Source organism: Rhincodon typus, chromosome 1 (genome assembly GCF_021869965.1).
Source record: "Rhincodon typus isolate 14 chromosome 1, sRhiTyp1.1, whole genome shotgun sequence".
Taxonomy (NCBI): domain Eukaryota; kingdom Metazoa; phylum Chordata; class Chondrichthyes; order Orectolobiformes; family Rhincodontidae; genus Rhincodon; species Rhincodon typus.
Window position 1 is genome coordinate 72,440,140 of NC_063332.1, and position 15,701 is coordinate 72,455,840.

At 40.9% G+C, this 15,701-nt stretch overlaps 1 protein-coding gene and 1 non-coding gene across 2 annotated transcripts in view; both read right to left on the reverse strand.

Moving 5' to 3' along the window:
- Positions 1 to 15,701, reverse strand: part of LOC109929479 (tumor suppressor candidate 3) — a 298,117-nt gene that overhangs the window by 187,014 nt on the left and 95,402 nt on the right. Inside the window, exon 2 of the mRNA XM_048598586.1 lies at positions 12,298 to 12,467. Coding sequence (XP_048454543.1) covers positions 12,298 to 12,467 — 170 coding nt within the window. The remainder of the gene's footprint in view (positions 1 to 12,297; positions 12,468 to 15,701) is intronic.
- On the reverse strand, positions 14,860 to 14,941 carry trnas-aga. The gene has a single exon. It is a non-coding gene; the product is annotated as a tRNA-Ser (tRNA).

Genomic DNA, 15,701 nt, shown 5'->3' on the forward strand with positions numbered 1-15,701 from the left:
TTCATTAACAAATATTAGTTACGACAAGGCTGGGAATGTGCTGCAGTTTCAGAATGATGCCAGTGTGATCCCAGACAAAGCTGTGTGAACGAAAGCTCATTGTTATTGAGCTGGAGGCCAACTGTTGTCACAATGGCACATCACATAGGAGAACATTATCTGGACACTTCATTCCAGAAAGCAGTCACACCCCTTAAGACTAAGTCTTTGGTCAGATTTGGTTATTAGTCAAGGGACAATATGGTGTAATCACAATTGAGGCAATCCAGGTGGCTGTGTTACCTGCTTGATGTCAGAATGCAGGATATCTGCTCTGGGCTGGAAAAGATGGGCTGGTCAAGGTCTACATGGGAACTAATGACATAAGTAGAATGAGAAGATAAGACTTTCTAGGGGAGTAAGCAGAACCACAAAGGTAATGGTCTAGGGATTACTACCTGTACTACATGCAAATTGGCATAAAGCATTTAAAAGTAAAGAGATGGCTCAAAGACCAATGTGGTTGTTCTGGTTCATGCTACCCTGCACCACTATTGGGGAAATTGGAATCTGCATAGTTGGGATGGTCAACAACTGAACAAAGTTGGAAGCGGCATTCTAACAAGATACATAACTAGGGAAGTAGAGAGGCTTTTAAGCTAAATCAGTGGTGGGAGATAGGGAGAATGAGAGATCAAGTCAAGGAGAACAAAGCTATTTTAGGCAACAAAAGTTTGAAAAAGACAGGAATCAAATTAGAGGAAAAATTCTATGCATGCACCAACAGACGATACAAATGTTACAATGATAACAATAACAAAAACACAAAACTAAAAGGCCATGTATCTGAACGCGTATCTGAGTAAACAAATTGATAACACACATTGAAGTAAGTAAATACAATCTGATAACATGATGGAGACATGGCCTTAAGATGATAAGGATTGGGTTCTAAATATTGAGGAGCATATGACGTTCAAGAATTAGAAGCTAGGTAAAGGTGGAGAGGTAGCAATCTTAATCAAAGATGGCATTAGTGCAGTGATTACCTTGATTCAGGAATCAGGATGTAAAATTTATTTTTGTGAAGGTGAGGGAAATTCAACGCTACTAGATTCAAGCCTATATGCCAGCTAAAGGCCATTAGCAATTCAAGACGATAATGATTCTTCTCCTGCATCACTCCACTTTCCTGTAATATATTTATATCCCTTGACTTCCTGAGAGATCAAATATATGCCTATCTAAGCCTTAAACATATTCAATGATACAACATCTACTATTCTCTGCGTTAAAGAATTCCAAAGATTCACAATGCTTTCAGAGATTTCTCCTCATCTCTGACCCAACAAATCTGTTCCCAAACATGCAGTATTAGCCTTGTTACAGAATTTAGTTTCGCACCTAAATCTGTTGCAGAGTTTCTCCCTCCTCTTTAATCGTACAAAACTCGAGAATACTGATGCAACCTTATAACCTACATAAATCATATTTGGTTCAAAAGCCTTTTGTTATGTGATAAGACTTTTTTCTTCTTGTACAATTGGTAGAATTATTAACACAATGACATCAACCACTCGCACTAAGGTAGTTTTAAAGCGCATTTTGCCATCAGCACACATTTGAAAATGTCAAATGTTCCAGTTCCATCTAAGTAACTCCTGCAGAACACTCCAGGAAAAATCCCATAACAATCTTAGCCTAGATAAATTATATATGCAGTCTTCTTTCAAAAGTCCATGTTCTTCCAAATATTTTCATAGCCCTGTCATTTCCAAATTCTTTTATCGTGTGGCTGATATCAAGATTGCAGGCACTAATCTGAGCTACTTGAACTTCAAGGAAGCTTCAGACTTAACAGCATATCTAGATAATTCCTCCAATCCCCTATTATTTATTTCTGCATCCTGCTTATATCTCAATCTTTTTTATTCAATCATGGGATGTCAGCGTCACTGGGTGGCCCACCATTCATTACTCATCTCGAGTTATCCTTGAACAGGTGCTGGCGAGCTGCTGTCTTGAACTGCCACAGTCTATTTGATATACCCACAATGCTATTAGAGAGAGAGCTGCAGGATTCTGATCCAGCAATAATGATGTATCTCCAGGTGTGCATGGTGAGTGGCTTGGAAAGCAACTTGGAGATGGTGGTATTCCCATATACCTGCTGTTGTTGTCCTTTTAGATGGCAGTGGTCGTTGGTTTGGTAGGTGCTATCTAAGGAGCCTTGATGAATTTATGCAATGCATCTTGCAGAGACTGCACAATGCAGCTGAGTGTTGGTAGTAGAGGGTATGAACGTTTCTTCATTGGCACTACCGTAGTGCCAATCAAGTTGAATGCTTTGTCCTGGAAGGTGTCCAGATCCTTGAGTACTGTTGGTGCTAAACTCATTCAGGCAATTGTGGAGGACTCCATCACACTTCTCATAGCTCAGTTTCTATTCAGTAGTAATCTCCAGGATGTGATGGTGATACTCCATATGCCTCTACATATTCTAGGCCAGTCAGGATTTATTTAAAATAACTTTCTATGCCTTACAAAAAGAAATAATTTTTGCTTGAGTGGTTAGCTCAGTTGGCTGGAGAGCTTATTTGCAATGCACAGTGACGTCAACAGCATGGGTTCACTTTCCACTGAGGCTACCATGAAGGGCTGTCCATCTTGCCTTCTCCTCTTGCCCGAGGTGTGGTGACCCTCAGGTTAAACCACAACCAGTTGTCTCTCTCTAATGAGAGCACAGCCTTATGGTCTGGTAAGACTATGGCAACTTTATCTTTTACTATCCCATTGATCAGATTCAGAAGCAGAAATTAACTCACGATCGTACACAAATTTTTGAAGAGTACCAACAACAGAGCTGGTGGATTTGCAAAACAGCAACAACAACAATGAGTCAGCAAACAAGACCAAGGAACAAAATAGACAGCACTATTATGATTACCTGGCATTTGGAATTCACCTGATCTTGTGATTCTACTGCTCCTGAAAATTGTCTGCTCTCAGACAGGCACAAAGAAAGCAAAAGACATGGCTGGAATTCCACTTTCAGCAGATGCATTAAAGACATGTTACAGGACATTGAAGCAACATTGATTCAGAAATTCAAGGGTCAGGAAAGTTTACTGTGTGGATTAATGAAACTACAGAAATTGACATAGATGTGTACAGCTGATTGCAATTGTTCAGCTTCCTGAAGAGCAGTTTGAAATAATATTATTTATTCTGCAACGAACTTTCATAGCAAACAACAGGGAGAAAAACATTCAGAGTGATGAATGAGTATTTCAAATACCCCAGAGTTCTGAAGGAGATAGTTGAAGAGATAGTGAAGGCATTAGTGGTGATCTTCCAGAAATCACTGGAGTCAGGGAGGGTCCCAGAGGACTGGAAAATCACTTATGTATTCTCCCCTCCCATGTTTAAAAAGGCAGTAAAGCAAAAGACCGGAAATCACAGGCCGATTACCCTGACCTCAATCGTTGGTAACAATTTGGAGTCCATTGTGAAGGATGAAATTTCTGAATACTTGGAAGTGCATGGTAAAACAGGGCAAAGTCAGCATGGTTTTGTAAAGGGGAGGTCATGCCTGACAAATCGGTTAGAATTCTTTGAGTAGGTAATGAGCAGGTTAGACCAAGGAGGGCCAGTGGATATTATCTACTTGGACTTCCAAAAGGCCTTTGACAAGGTGCCGCACAGAAGGCTGCTGAATAAGGGTCCATAGTGTTAGAGGCAAGGTACTCGCATGGATAGAGAATTGGCTGTCTAGCAGGAAGCAGAGGGTGGGGATAAAAGGGTCCGTCTCAGGATGGCAGCTGGTGACTAGTGGTGTTCCACATGGGTCAGTGTTAGAACTTTTCATTTTGTACATTAATGATGTGGATTAAGGAACTAATGGCATTCTGGCTACATTTTCAGATGGTACAAAGATAGGTGGAGGCACAGGTAGTATTGAGGAGGTGGAGAGGCTGCAGAAGGATTCAAACAGGTTAGGGGAGTCAGTAAAATAGTGGCAGATGGAATACAATGTGGGGAAGTGTGAGGTCATGCAAGAGGCATAGACTGTTTTTTAAATGAGGAGGTAATTCACAAATCTGAAGTGCAACAGGACTTGGGAGTTCCAGTTCAGGTTTCTCCAAAGATAAACTTGCAGGTTGAGTCGGTAGTTAGGAAGGAAAATACAATGTTGGCATTTATTTCGAGAAGATTAGAATATAAAAGCAGGAATGTACTTCTGAGGCTTTATAAGGCTCTGATCAGACATTTAGAGTATTGTGAAAAACTCTGGGCCCCATACCTCAGGATGTGCTGGCCATGGAGCAGGTTCAGAGGAGGTTCACGAGACTGATCCCTGGAATGGAAGACTTAACATATGAGCAACATTTGAGGACTCTGGTTCTATATTTGATGGAATTTAGAAGGATGAGGGGGGAATCTAGTTGAAACTTACAGAAGACTGAATGGCCTGGACAGAGCAGACGTTGGAAAGAGGTGTCCATTAGCAGAAAAGACTGGGACCCAAGGGCACAGCTTCAGAATAAAAGGAAGACCCTTTAGAAGAGAAATGAGAAACTTCTTCAGCTGGAGAGTAGTGAATCTATGGTATTCATTGCCACAGACGACTGTGGATGCCAGGGAAAAAGTGGGAAATGGAGTTGAGAAACTTATCAGCCATGATTGAATGGCAGAGCAGGCTTGATGGGCTGAATAGTCTAAGTTCTGCTCCTTTGTCTTATGGTCTTATGAATATCATGAGTAGGTAGTTAGATAGTCTCTTATTTCCTGACTTCTCTGTGCTTTGAATGTTAGTTGCCATTTTTCTTCTAATGCATGGATTCTGTCTTGATATTCTGCCATGAGGAAAGACCCAAGCAGCCATGACCACATTCTCTCTTCCCCACACCCACCGACCCCAAATTAAGAGTGGGTATGGTGAGGTGGACAAGGAAACCAATTGAACAGATTATCCCCCAGCAAACCTGCTGCTTTGAAAGGCTGACAGAGTGGAGGATGAGGTAGTTGGGGTTGTTGCACCTCAAAAGGCAGTGATGATTGCTTTAGGAGATTTAAGATATTTTAAATACATCTGTGAGTTAAGAACAATGTACATCTTTGAAGTTTAATTTATATTATTGTGTTAAGAAGTGAAGATATCGTTTAGTTCCATTTTAGCTTGCTCTTATGGCTGGTACTAAACAGCCTCCTGGTCGGTTTTGTTTCCATGCATTTTAATGAAGTTTACAGCCTTGAAGAAAAGAGCTGGGGTTAATTAAAAAGGAGGAAAAATTTGCTGTTGCCTCTTGTCAGGGCAGGGAACCAGAGACAGAACAACCCAGAGAGACTGTTAGTCAGTCAGTGTGGTGTATGCCAGAGAATGAAGGACTTTTGGACACTGGGTTTAAGGAACTTGTGTGTTTGATGTTAAAGGTAACAATGAGTTTAGTTTACAGTTATTTTGTGTGTTTCAGGAATGGTTAAAATCATAGAATCGTACAACACAGAAGAGGTCCCTCTACCCATCGAGTCTGTACTGCCAAAATACACTAAATCTACACTACACTAGTACCACTTCCGAACAGTAGGCCCATAGCCTTAAATGCTATGGCACTTCAAGTGCTTATCCAAGTACTTTCTAAAGGTTGCGAGGTTTCCCACCTCAACCACACTCCCAGGCAGTTCGCTCCAAACTGTTAACACTCTTTGGTTAAAAAACATTTTCTTCACGTCTCCTCTAAATCTCCTGCCTTTCAACTTAAAAATGTGTCCCATTGTTAGTGACCTTTCAACTAAGAGGAACAGCTTCTACGTATGTACCCTGCCAGTACCACTCATAATCTTATACACTTCTATCAGGTTCCCCTCAACCATTCCCGCTCCAATCAAAACAACCCAAGCCTATCCAGCCTCTCACTAAAGCTAGGATGCTCCGTCTTGGGCAACACCTTGGTCGATCACCTTTACATCCAGTGCAATCCTTAACCTGATAAAGGGGTTACGCTCCACAAGCTGGTGTTTTCAAATAAACCCACTGGGCTCTAACCTGGTGTTGTGAGATTTCTGAACTTTATAATCTGTGCCTTGAATGATACAGGCACATGTTCCATATGCCTTCTTAACTACTCTATTCACCTGTCCTGCTATCTTCAGGGATCTGTGAACAAGCACCGCAAAATTCCTCCATTCCTCTGAGCTTCCTAGTGTCCTGCCATTCATTGAATAATCCCTTGTTACTTCTTCCCCAAGTATATCATTTCACACTTGCCAGGGTTAAATTCCTTCTGGTACTAATCTGCTGTTTTGACCAATCCATCTATATTTTCCTATCAACTAAGACGTTCTTTCTCACTGTCAAACACCAGACCAATCTTCACATCATTTGCAAACTTACTTATCATCCCCTACCCCACACTGAATGCCACCCCTCCCCGACATTCTCAACAACATTATTTACAGTACAAACAATAAAGGATTTGGCACTCATGTCTATGGTATGCCACTTCCAGTTTGGGTTTCTATTCACAAATAGACTTCTACCACTACACTATGTCTCCTGTCACAAAGCCAATTTTGGATCCAACTTGCCAAGTAAACCTGGACCTTTTTGTTTTTTCAGCTTTTTTTCAATCATTCTCCCGCTTGGGACTTTGCCGAAGACCTTACATCACATAATCCATAAAATGAAATCCATATAAACTATGGAAACTCCACTACCCCTAGCAATATGTTTGGTCACCTTGAAAAATTCAACCAGATTTGTTAGGAATGACCTCCCTCCGACAAAGCCATGCTTTGATCAAACCTTGCCTCTCTAAATGGAGATTAATGTTCTCCTTCAAAATTATGTCCAAAGTTTTCCCCTACCACAGACATGAGACTCAATGGTCTAAAGTTCCGTAGTCTATCTTTACCACCTTTCTTGAAAAGTGGAACCACGTTAGCTGCCCTCCAGTCTTTTGGCATTTCCCTGTGGGCAGGTTTGGATCAGGGCCCCTGTTATTTCCTTCCTCAGCTCCCACAGCAGTCTGGGAAATATTAAATTGGTCAAGAGTCAATCCTCCTTTTCCTGAATAAAGACATGTAAAGTTTGCATTTAACACTCAACCAATATCCTGCAGCTTCACGTGCAGATTTCATCTTCTGTCCCTCATTAGACTAGCAATGGGAAAGAAAGAGGAGTCATCCATGGGAAAGACACAGAAATCATCCCAAACAATTAATTACAGGAGGACCAGTTTCAATGGGACAAGAATAGATCTGTACAAGTAAATTGGAATAAAAGATGGACAGGCAAAATTGTAATGAATAATGGGTTTGCTTTTAAAGGAGAGACAGGTCAGATACAATCAATGTACATCTTATAGAGGAAAGGTGGATCAAACAAACCAGCGTTCCCTGAGAGACAAGACAGAAATAGAGTAAGATGAAACAGAAAGAAAAGATGCAATGACATATGCCAAGTTGATAATACATCTGAGAACCAGGTTGAATTCAGAAAACTCAGAGTCAAGTGCAAAAGGAAATAAAAACAGCAAAGAGAGACGCAAAGAGACAAATAGCCAAAATGAAAGGGAGTCTAAAAATCTTCCACTAACAAATGAACAGTAAATGAGTGGGCAATCAAAGGAGAGAGAAAGTCAATTAGTAACCAAAACTGAGACTTATGCATGGTGGCAAGTGAGCATGAATGAGGTACCAAATAAATATTTTACACGTACCTTTACCAATCAAATTGTGACAAAATCATACTGAAAGAGGAGGCAGTTGAGACACTGGATGAGCTAAAACAAAAGATGCATAGGACAAAATAGAAAGGCTGGCTATACCTAAAGTTGATATATAACCAGGATCAGACCAGATGGGTAAAAATGAGGAATTGGCAATAAAGAGATAACAAGGTGTAGAGCTGGATGAACACAGCAGGCCAAGCAGCATCAGAGGAGCAGGAAGGCCGACGTTTCAGGCCCAGACCCTTTTTCAGAAATGCTGGCCTAGTCAGCCACCTACATCAAATGAACAAATAAAACAAAAATGCATACAACGGCACTGACAGGAATAAGCTGGAAATTGTGGTGGTACTGTCTTTAAGCTTCCAATGGATCTTTGATGCTGCAGTCCTGCCAAGCAATTGGAAAATGCAAACATATTATCTTGTTCAAAATAAAGTGAAAGGTCAGTCAGTTTAGTGAAGGAAATAAGCAATGAAAAATGAAAAATTAGCATTGATAGGATGCAAGCATCACTGGCTAGACCAGTAATTATTGCCCATCCCAACAAGCCTTGAGAAGGTGGTGGTGAGTCCCCTTATTTAATTGCTTAAGTCAGTTGGGTTAGGTACATCCATAATGTTGTTCGGAAGGGAGTTCCAGGATTTTGACCCAGCAAAAGTGATGGAATGGTAATACAGTTCCAAGTTAGGATGGTGTATAGCTTAAATGGGAAGGGGCACATTGTGGTTTTCCAATGTATCCGCTGCCCTTGCTCTTCTCAGTGCTAAAAGTCACAGGTTTGAAAGGTGCGAGTAAAGTGGCTTTGGTGATTTACTTTGTACGTCTTGTAGATAGTATGCACTGCTGTTACTGTGCTTTGGCACGGGAGGGTGTAAATGTTAAAGGTGGTAGAGAAGGGGTGCCAATGGAGTGGGTTACTTTGTCCAGGACGATGAGTGTCTTGAGTGTTGTTCAAGCTGCACTCATCCAAGCAAGTAGAGAGTATTCCATCACATTCCTGATGTGCCTTGTACTTGACAGATGGCTTTTGGGGAAGCAAGTAGGTGAGTTATTTGACTCAGAATTCCTTGAATCTGACCTGCTCTTGTAACCACATACAGCTGGTTCAGTTCAGTTTCTGGTCAATGGTAGTTCCAGGATGTTGATAATGGAGCATTCAGCGATTCTAATACCCTTACATACAAACACAAAATGTTTAGATTCTGTCCCAGAATAAGGGAGTTCAAAACTAGACAGCACAGGTTTAAAGTGAGAGGGGAAAGATTTAAAAGGAACTTGAGGGGAAACGTTTTCCCGAGGGTGGTGCATGTATGGGATGCGATACCAGACGTGGTAGAGGTGGATACATTTACAACATTTAAAAGACATCTGAATGGATACATGAATAGGAAGGGTTCAGAGGGATATGGGCAAATGCTGCCAAATGGGACTAGATCAGTTTAGGTTATCTGGTCGGCACGGATAAGTTGGACCAAAGGGTCTGTTTCCATGCTGTGTAACACTATGACTCAATGACTCCATATTCAATGCTTTGGTGTTTTGTGCTGCAAACACCACTTGCCAATTACCAGACCAGGTCTAGATATTGTCCAGTTCTGAGGAAGGGTCACCGGACCTGAAAAGTTAACTCTGATTTTTCCTTCACAGATGCTGCCAGACCTGCTGGGTTTTACCAGCAACTTTGGTTTTGTTCTAGATATTGTCTAGGTCTTGCTGCATATGGATATGAACTGTAACAGCATCTGAGGAGTCACAGATGGTGCTGATTATTATGCATTCAGCAACAAATATCCTCACGACTGATGACAGCACACAAATCTTTGAAAAAGCAACTAAAGACGGCTGTGTTGAGCATACTGCCCTCAGAACTCCTGCAGAGAAGTTCTGAAACTGAGATGATTTACCTTCAACAACTCTTACCATCTTCCTTTAATAGGTAAGATGTCAAAGACAGTCACTGGAATTTCACCTCTGGCATTCAACTCTGTTGATACGTTTGACCAAGGCTGGAATAAGGTTAGGAGCTGGTTGGCAGAATGCAAGCTATCAGCGAGTAGGCTACTGCTGAACAAATACCTCTTGGTATTGGTGTGATGACCTCCTCCATAAAACTTTTCTGATGATTAAGAATAGACTGATAGGACGGTAATTGGCCAAGTTGGATTTGTCCTTCTTTTAGTGCACAGGTTATAACTGGGCAAATTTCCACATTGCTGGGTGGATGCCAGTGTTGCAGTTGTACTTGAAAAGCTTGGCTATGGGTGCAGATTATTCTGGAGGGTAAGTCTTCAGAACTACTACCAGAATCCACAGTCTTCACAGTATCCTTTCAGCCATTTCTCAAAATCGTATGAAGTGAATTAAATTAGCTGAGATGTTGGGGTCCATGAAATGAGGTCAAGGTGCAGCAACCACTGAGCATCTTTGGTTGAAGATGACTGCAAACTTCTTTAGCTTTAGTACTGATGTGTTGAGCTCCACCAACGTAAAGAATAAGGAAATTTGTGGTACACCTACTTGTATTAGTCATTTAATTATCCATCACCATTCAAGACTGATGTTGCGGGAATACAGAGTATTACACCTGATTCTCTTGCTGTGAGATCACTTACCTCCATTTATTGCAGACCACTTCCACTGATTAACATGGAAGCAATGTCCTCACGCACCTTAATCAGCTTGATGGACAGATGCATCTGCAATTTTGTCAAGTAATCTTTCCCTCTTGTTGGTTCCCTTGCCAGTTTAACGGCTATATCCTTTAGGATTGAGCCAACTCAGTCAATTATGGTATTACTGAGCCAATCTACAAGTCTCCCACATAAAGTGCATCTGTGCCCATGCCACCCTCATTGTTTCTAAAAATTGACGTTCAACACTGATGGGTACTGACTCAGCTGCAGGCAAAAGGAATAAAAAGCACCAAAAACATTATGTTTTATAAGCTGACGTCAAAAAACTATATTGCACCATATGTATAATGCAGTGTATAGGAGAATGAATAATTTGTTCCCAAACAGAATGAAAACTATCCTTTAGATTAAGATGGGCATGGAGGAATTGGCTATCTTGACATTATGAGGAGTTGTCCTATGTCCGTAGACTAGATGGATTCAAATGGATGATTTGCAGAGTGTAAGCTACTACTAGAAATATGGTATTTCAATACGCTCAGAGTTATAGGGGAGTCCTTGTAGGGTGCAGTTCTCATCAAGCAGAAGTTGTCTTCAGTTGGAAGGTGGACCAAAAGAACAGGAGGAAGACCCAGGGAGAGTTCCCTAACACTTCAGCCAGACAGCAAGTTACTGCCTTCAGCAAGATCAACATACTGCAGGCCGACTGTCTGTTTCTGTTTGTCCTCTAGTATCAATGAAGCATATTCAGTTGTCACAGATCCTATACCTTATTTGTTTAATTATCTTATGTATCAAATCCGTTCTGCTACTTCCCAACAAACTTAATAAACAAGCTGAAAATTCCTCACAAATTGTCGACTGCCTTTATTAGGTAATCATGGTCATGAACCCCCAACACTTAACACAACTTCCAGACAATATCTGACTGTGACTCAAATAGAACACGGGACAGCTGGCCCAATTTTGATACAGACCCCCAGATGTTACTAAAGAAGGTTGATAGTGCTGATTTGAGAAAAGCTAAAACCTACAATTGTACCACTGGCTGTTTAATTACAGTTCATCTGGTAATAATACAAAATGTTAGTATTTTATTTTATTGAAATGCTAATGTTAACACTGTTTTTGATTTTCGAACAGTTTTGGCACTTCTTAAGCACCCTGCTGAATGAAAAGCATTGTAATTTTGATGTATACATCTAATTAGATGGAAGACTCACAGTGTTCCTGTACTCGTACAATTAAAATGCACTTCCTGGTGATACTGACAATGAAGCTTTGGCAAAATCTACAATCAGGCTGCCTCTTCTGTATGAGTAAGAATGTCACTAAATGATGAAGTGAGGAATAGCTTCTAGAAACAGCCAACAATGGAGAAAAACAAATTAGCGTACAAGATAATGTTATGCTCAAGCCTGCAGTTTATTCATTTCTGTTGAAGGAATTATAATTATTTTTGAATAAATTATAATGTTTATGCAGACATTCGTACATTAAGCAGCAAGCTAACCAAACTTTATGGAGAGTAAAATCTAGTTGAGTGCCCTTATGAGTAACAAGCGGAGGGTTTTGAACTCCGCCTCTTTCAAAGAAAAATCTCGACCAGCATACCAAGGAAGTTTGAGTTCTTCTGAGAAAAATATTCACTTGATGTAGATCATAAAATCCAACTATTACACTTGACAGGATAATTGTAATCATGTGACAAAGGAGTGCATGGAATCAATAGCCATATCTTCATTTTGCATTCTAGATGTACAATCACATAGTGACACTCAAATTATACATTTTAAATGTTACATTTTCTGTATTCTAAGATCTTCAAATGTTACAGGGATGCTGAACTCGAGCTAGATGTAGATATCACAACCTTGATGGAATACAATATATTTAAAGTTCATATTTCAGCAAAATTTTCCATCTGATTGTACAAGATGTTTCTTTCTTACCTGCAGACAGAACACTGTCTTTGGGGCTGAAGTGCAGTGAACATCACAATTACAGAGTAATTACGAGGAGGAGCCTTCACAAACCTTCGGAATTTGTCACCATTCATTCGAATGACTGAACGTCTGGAGCTCCATTCCATTAACTGTTCCACCTTTTCTGCCAGAAGGTTCTAAAGTGCAACAAGTGATAATGAGGATCAGGAGGGTAAATCTTTTACATCAATTATATGACAATTATAAAATACCAGCCTTAGCAAGTCTTACACTAAAATGGTAAAGGAAACCAACTTAGAAGTAAATATGAATATAACTGTCAGAAATATATCATTTCTATAAGGGATACATAAATACACTGGTAAAATCAGCAAATACTGCAAATGAAATTGAATGCAGAGAAGTTTAAAGTAATAATATTGTGATGGGAAGAATTAGGAAAGGTGATATTAATTGTTACAATTTTCAATGCGTTTGGAAGAGCAGAGAGGCGAGGTACACAACACTGAAACAGGTAGGACAAATTGAGACAGTTGACAGGTGGGATCTTTAGTTTTAGCAACAGAGGCTTAGAATTCAAAGCAAAATGCTTTGCTGAACCTTTATGAGATACTGGTTTGGCAATGGCTGCAATATTGTCTTCAACTTCAGGTGATGCTCAGAGCTAGTGATCGCTCAACGCAGTCCTGTGAAACAAGCTCCGGCTTCACTGCACTCTGTAGGAAGCTGCATGTGATTTCATTTTCCACTGTAATTTTGTGTGTTATTAATTTCTTCACATTAGAAAGGTCTTGAGGCTTTGGAAAGGATACAGCATAGATTTATTACTATGGTACTAAGGATATGTGATTTCAGTTAGATGCATAAAATGGGACTGTTATCTTGGAATACATAAGACTCCAAAGAGTTTTGGTAGAGAGGTTCAAAATATTTAACGTTTTGAATAAGGTAAACAGAGAAGCAATATATCCAGAAAAAATGTCAGTTATCAGATAACAAACAGGAACTACTTTGTGGAATAGAGAATAACTCAGGAAATAATGAGGACATCGATTGCCAGCTCCAACGTGCCACAGTGAAAAACTGTAGTGACTCATCAGAAGACAGACACGGGATACATCTGAAAGGGTGCCCTTCGTCATCCAGTGCTTCCTGGGAGCAGAGAAACTACACCAAGTTCTTCGCAGCCTTCAACACATAATTGATAATGATGTGCACCTCACCAAGATCTTCGCCACACCTCCACTTCTCACATTCAAACAACCGCCAATCCTTAAACAGACCATTGTTCGCAGCAAACTACCCAGATTTCAGGACAACATCAACCACAACACTATACAACCCTGTCATGGTAACCTCTGCAAGCCATGTCAGATCTTCGACATGGACACTACCATCACACGTGCGAACACCACCCACCATGTGCACGGCAGATATTCATGTGACTCGGCCAATATTGTCTATCTCATACGCTGCAGGCAAGGATGACCCTAGGCGTGGTATTTGGCAAAACCATGCAGATGCTATGACAATAGATAAATGGACATCATGCAACAATTGTCAGACAGGAATGTGCCCTCCCAGTTGGGGAACATTTCAGCGGTCAAGGGCATTCGGTCTTGGATCTTCGGGTAAATGTCCTCCAAGGCAGACTTCAGGATACACAACAACACAGAGTCGCCAAGCAGCAGCTGATAGCCAGGTTTGGTACCCATGAGGATGGCCTCAACCGGGAACATGGGTTCACGTGACCCCACCACACTACACACTCACTCTCTCTCACATACACACACACAGTCTCTCTCCCATGCGCACACACACACAGTCTCTCTCTCTCTCTCTCACACGCACACACACACAAACACACACAGTCTCTCTCTCTTTCCCACACACGTTCTCTCGCCGCCCCCCACCAACACACACACACACACACACACACACACGCACACGCACACGCGAATCAATAGGGTGAATTAGTATTTGCAGATACATTTCATTTTGTTCAAAAAGCATACAATTTATAGACAGTCAGTCAATGTGGTGTTTTATAAATGCCTACTTTAGAAATAAAACCAGCTGACTCCATACTAAACACAAACAGATTCTAAACAAGATCTCAACACCTAACATGCATTGTCTGACCTAAAACGTTACCTCCTCTTTACACTGAAAGCATTTAGTTCTCTCAGGACCAGGACTTGAAAGGAATTCGGGGATTTACATACGCATAGAATCACAGAATCCCTACAGTGTGGAAACAGGCCCTTCAGCCCAACAAGTCCACACCGACCCTCAGAGCACCCACCCAAACTCATCACCCTATAACCCACCTAATCTACACATCCCTCAACACTATGGGCAATTTAGCATGGCCAATCCACCTAGCTTGCACATCTTTGGACTGTGGGAGGAAACCCTCGCAGACACGGGGAGAACGTGCAAACTCCAGAGAAAAAGTCACCCGAGGGTGGAATTGAACCCGGTTCCCTGGCGCTGTGAGGCAGCAGTGTTAACCACTGTGCCACCGTGCCACCCCAAAACTTATTCAAAATCAGCAACTTGAGGAAACATAGTCAGCAGGATTCGAACCTGCGCAGGGAAACCCCAATGGATTTCTAATCCATCGCTTTAACCACACGGCCACGACTACGGGGCTACATGTTAATTAATTAAAACCTTCCGACTGATTAAAGATTTAACAGTATCTTAGGTTTGTTTAGTACATCCTCATCAATGGTGTGAACCTTTGATCTTTTATAAATTCTGTGTCTGATCTACCTCTCTCACGAACGCCTGAAGGAGGATTGAAGCTCCCAAAGCTTGTGTTTTCACATAAACCTGTTGGACTATAACTGGTGTTGTTTTATCATTTCTGACTTTGTGCTGCTATGTGACAGAGAATGTAAACACTGAGGGCCATTAGCTTATTTTTTTTTTGGTTCAGGATAAGCAAGGACTTATTTCACCTGAGAAAACCGAGAGATTAAAAGTTGTTGGGCAGTTTTGAAGAGACCCAACTGAAGTCAGAAGAAAATATATCTTTTCTCCTAAAATGAAATGAGTATCGAACAGTTCATGTAATTTACTTTGTGCAACTTCATGATCAGGTGTGTTTGCTTAGAAATCTGCAGATTATTTTTTTAAAATCTAAATGCTCAGATTTGAGTGTATTCATCGAAGAAATTTTCAGAGTTCACAGGAAAAACTAGGGAGAATCACCGACATCAAATTTAAAGAGTTGATATAGAGAGGTAATCTGTCTCTCCACAAAGGACACAGTCAAGAAATTGGATGAGATGCGTTTTTAAAACTGAGTTCTCTATTTAGACAGAGATAGTAGGAACTGCAGATGCTGGAGAATCCGAGACAACAAGGTGCAGGGCTGGATGAACACAGTAGGCCAAGCAGCA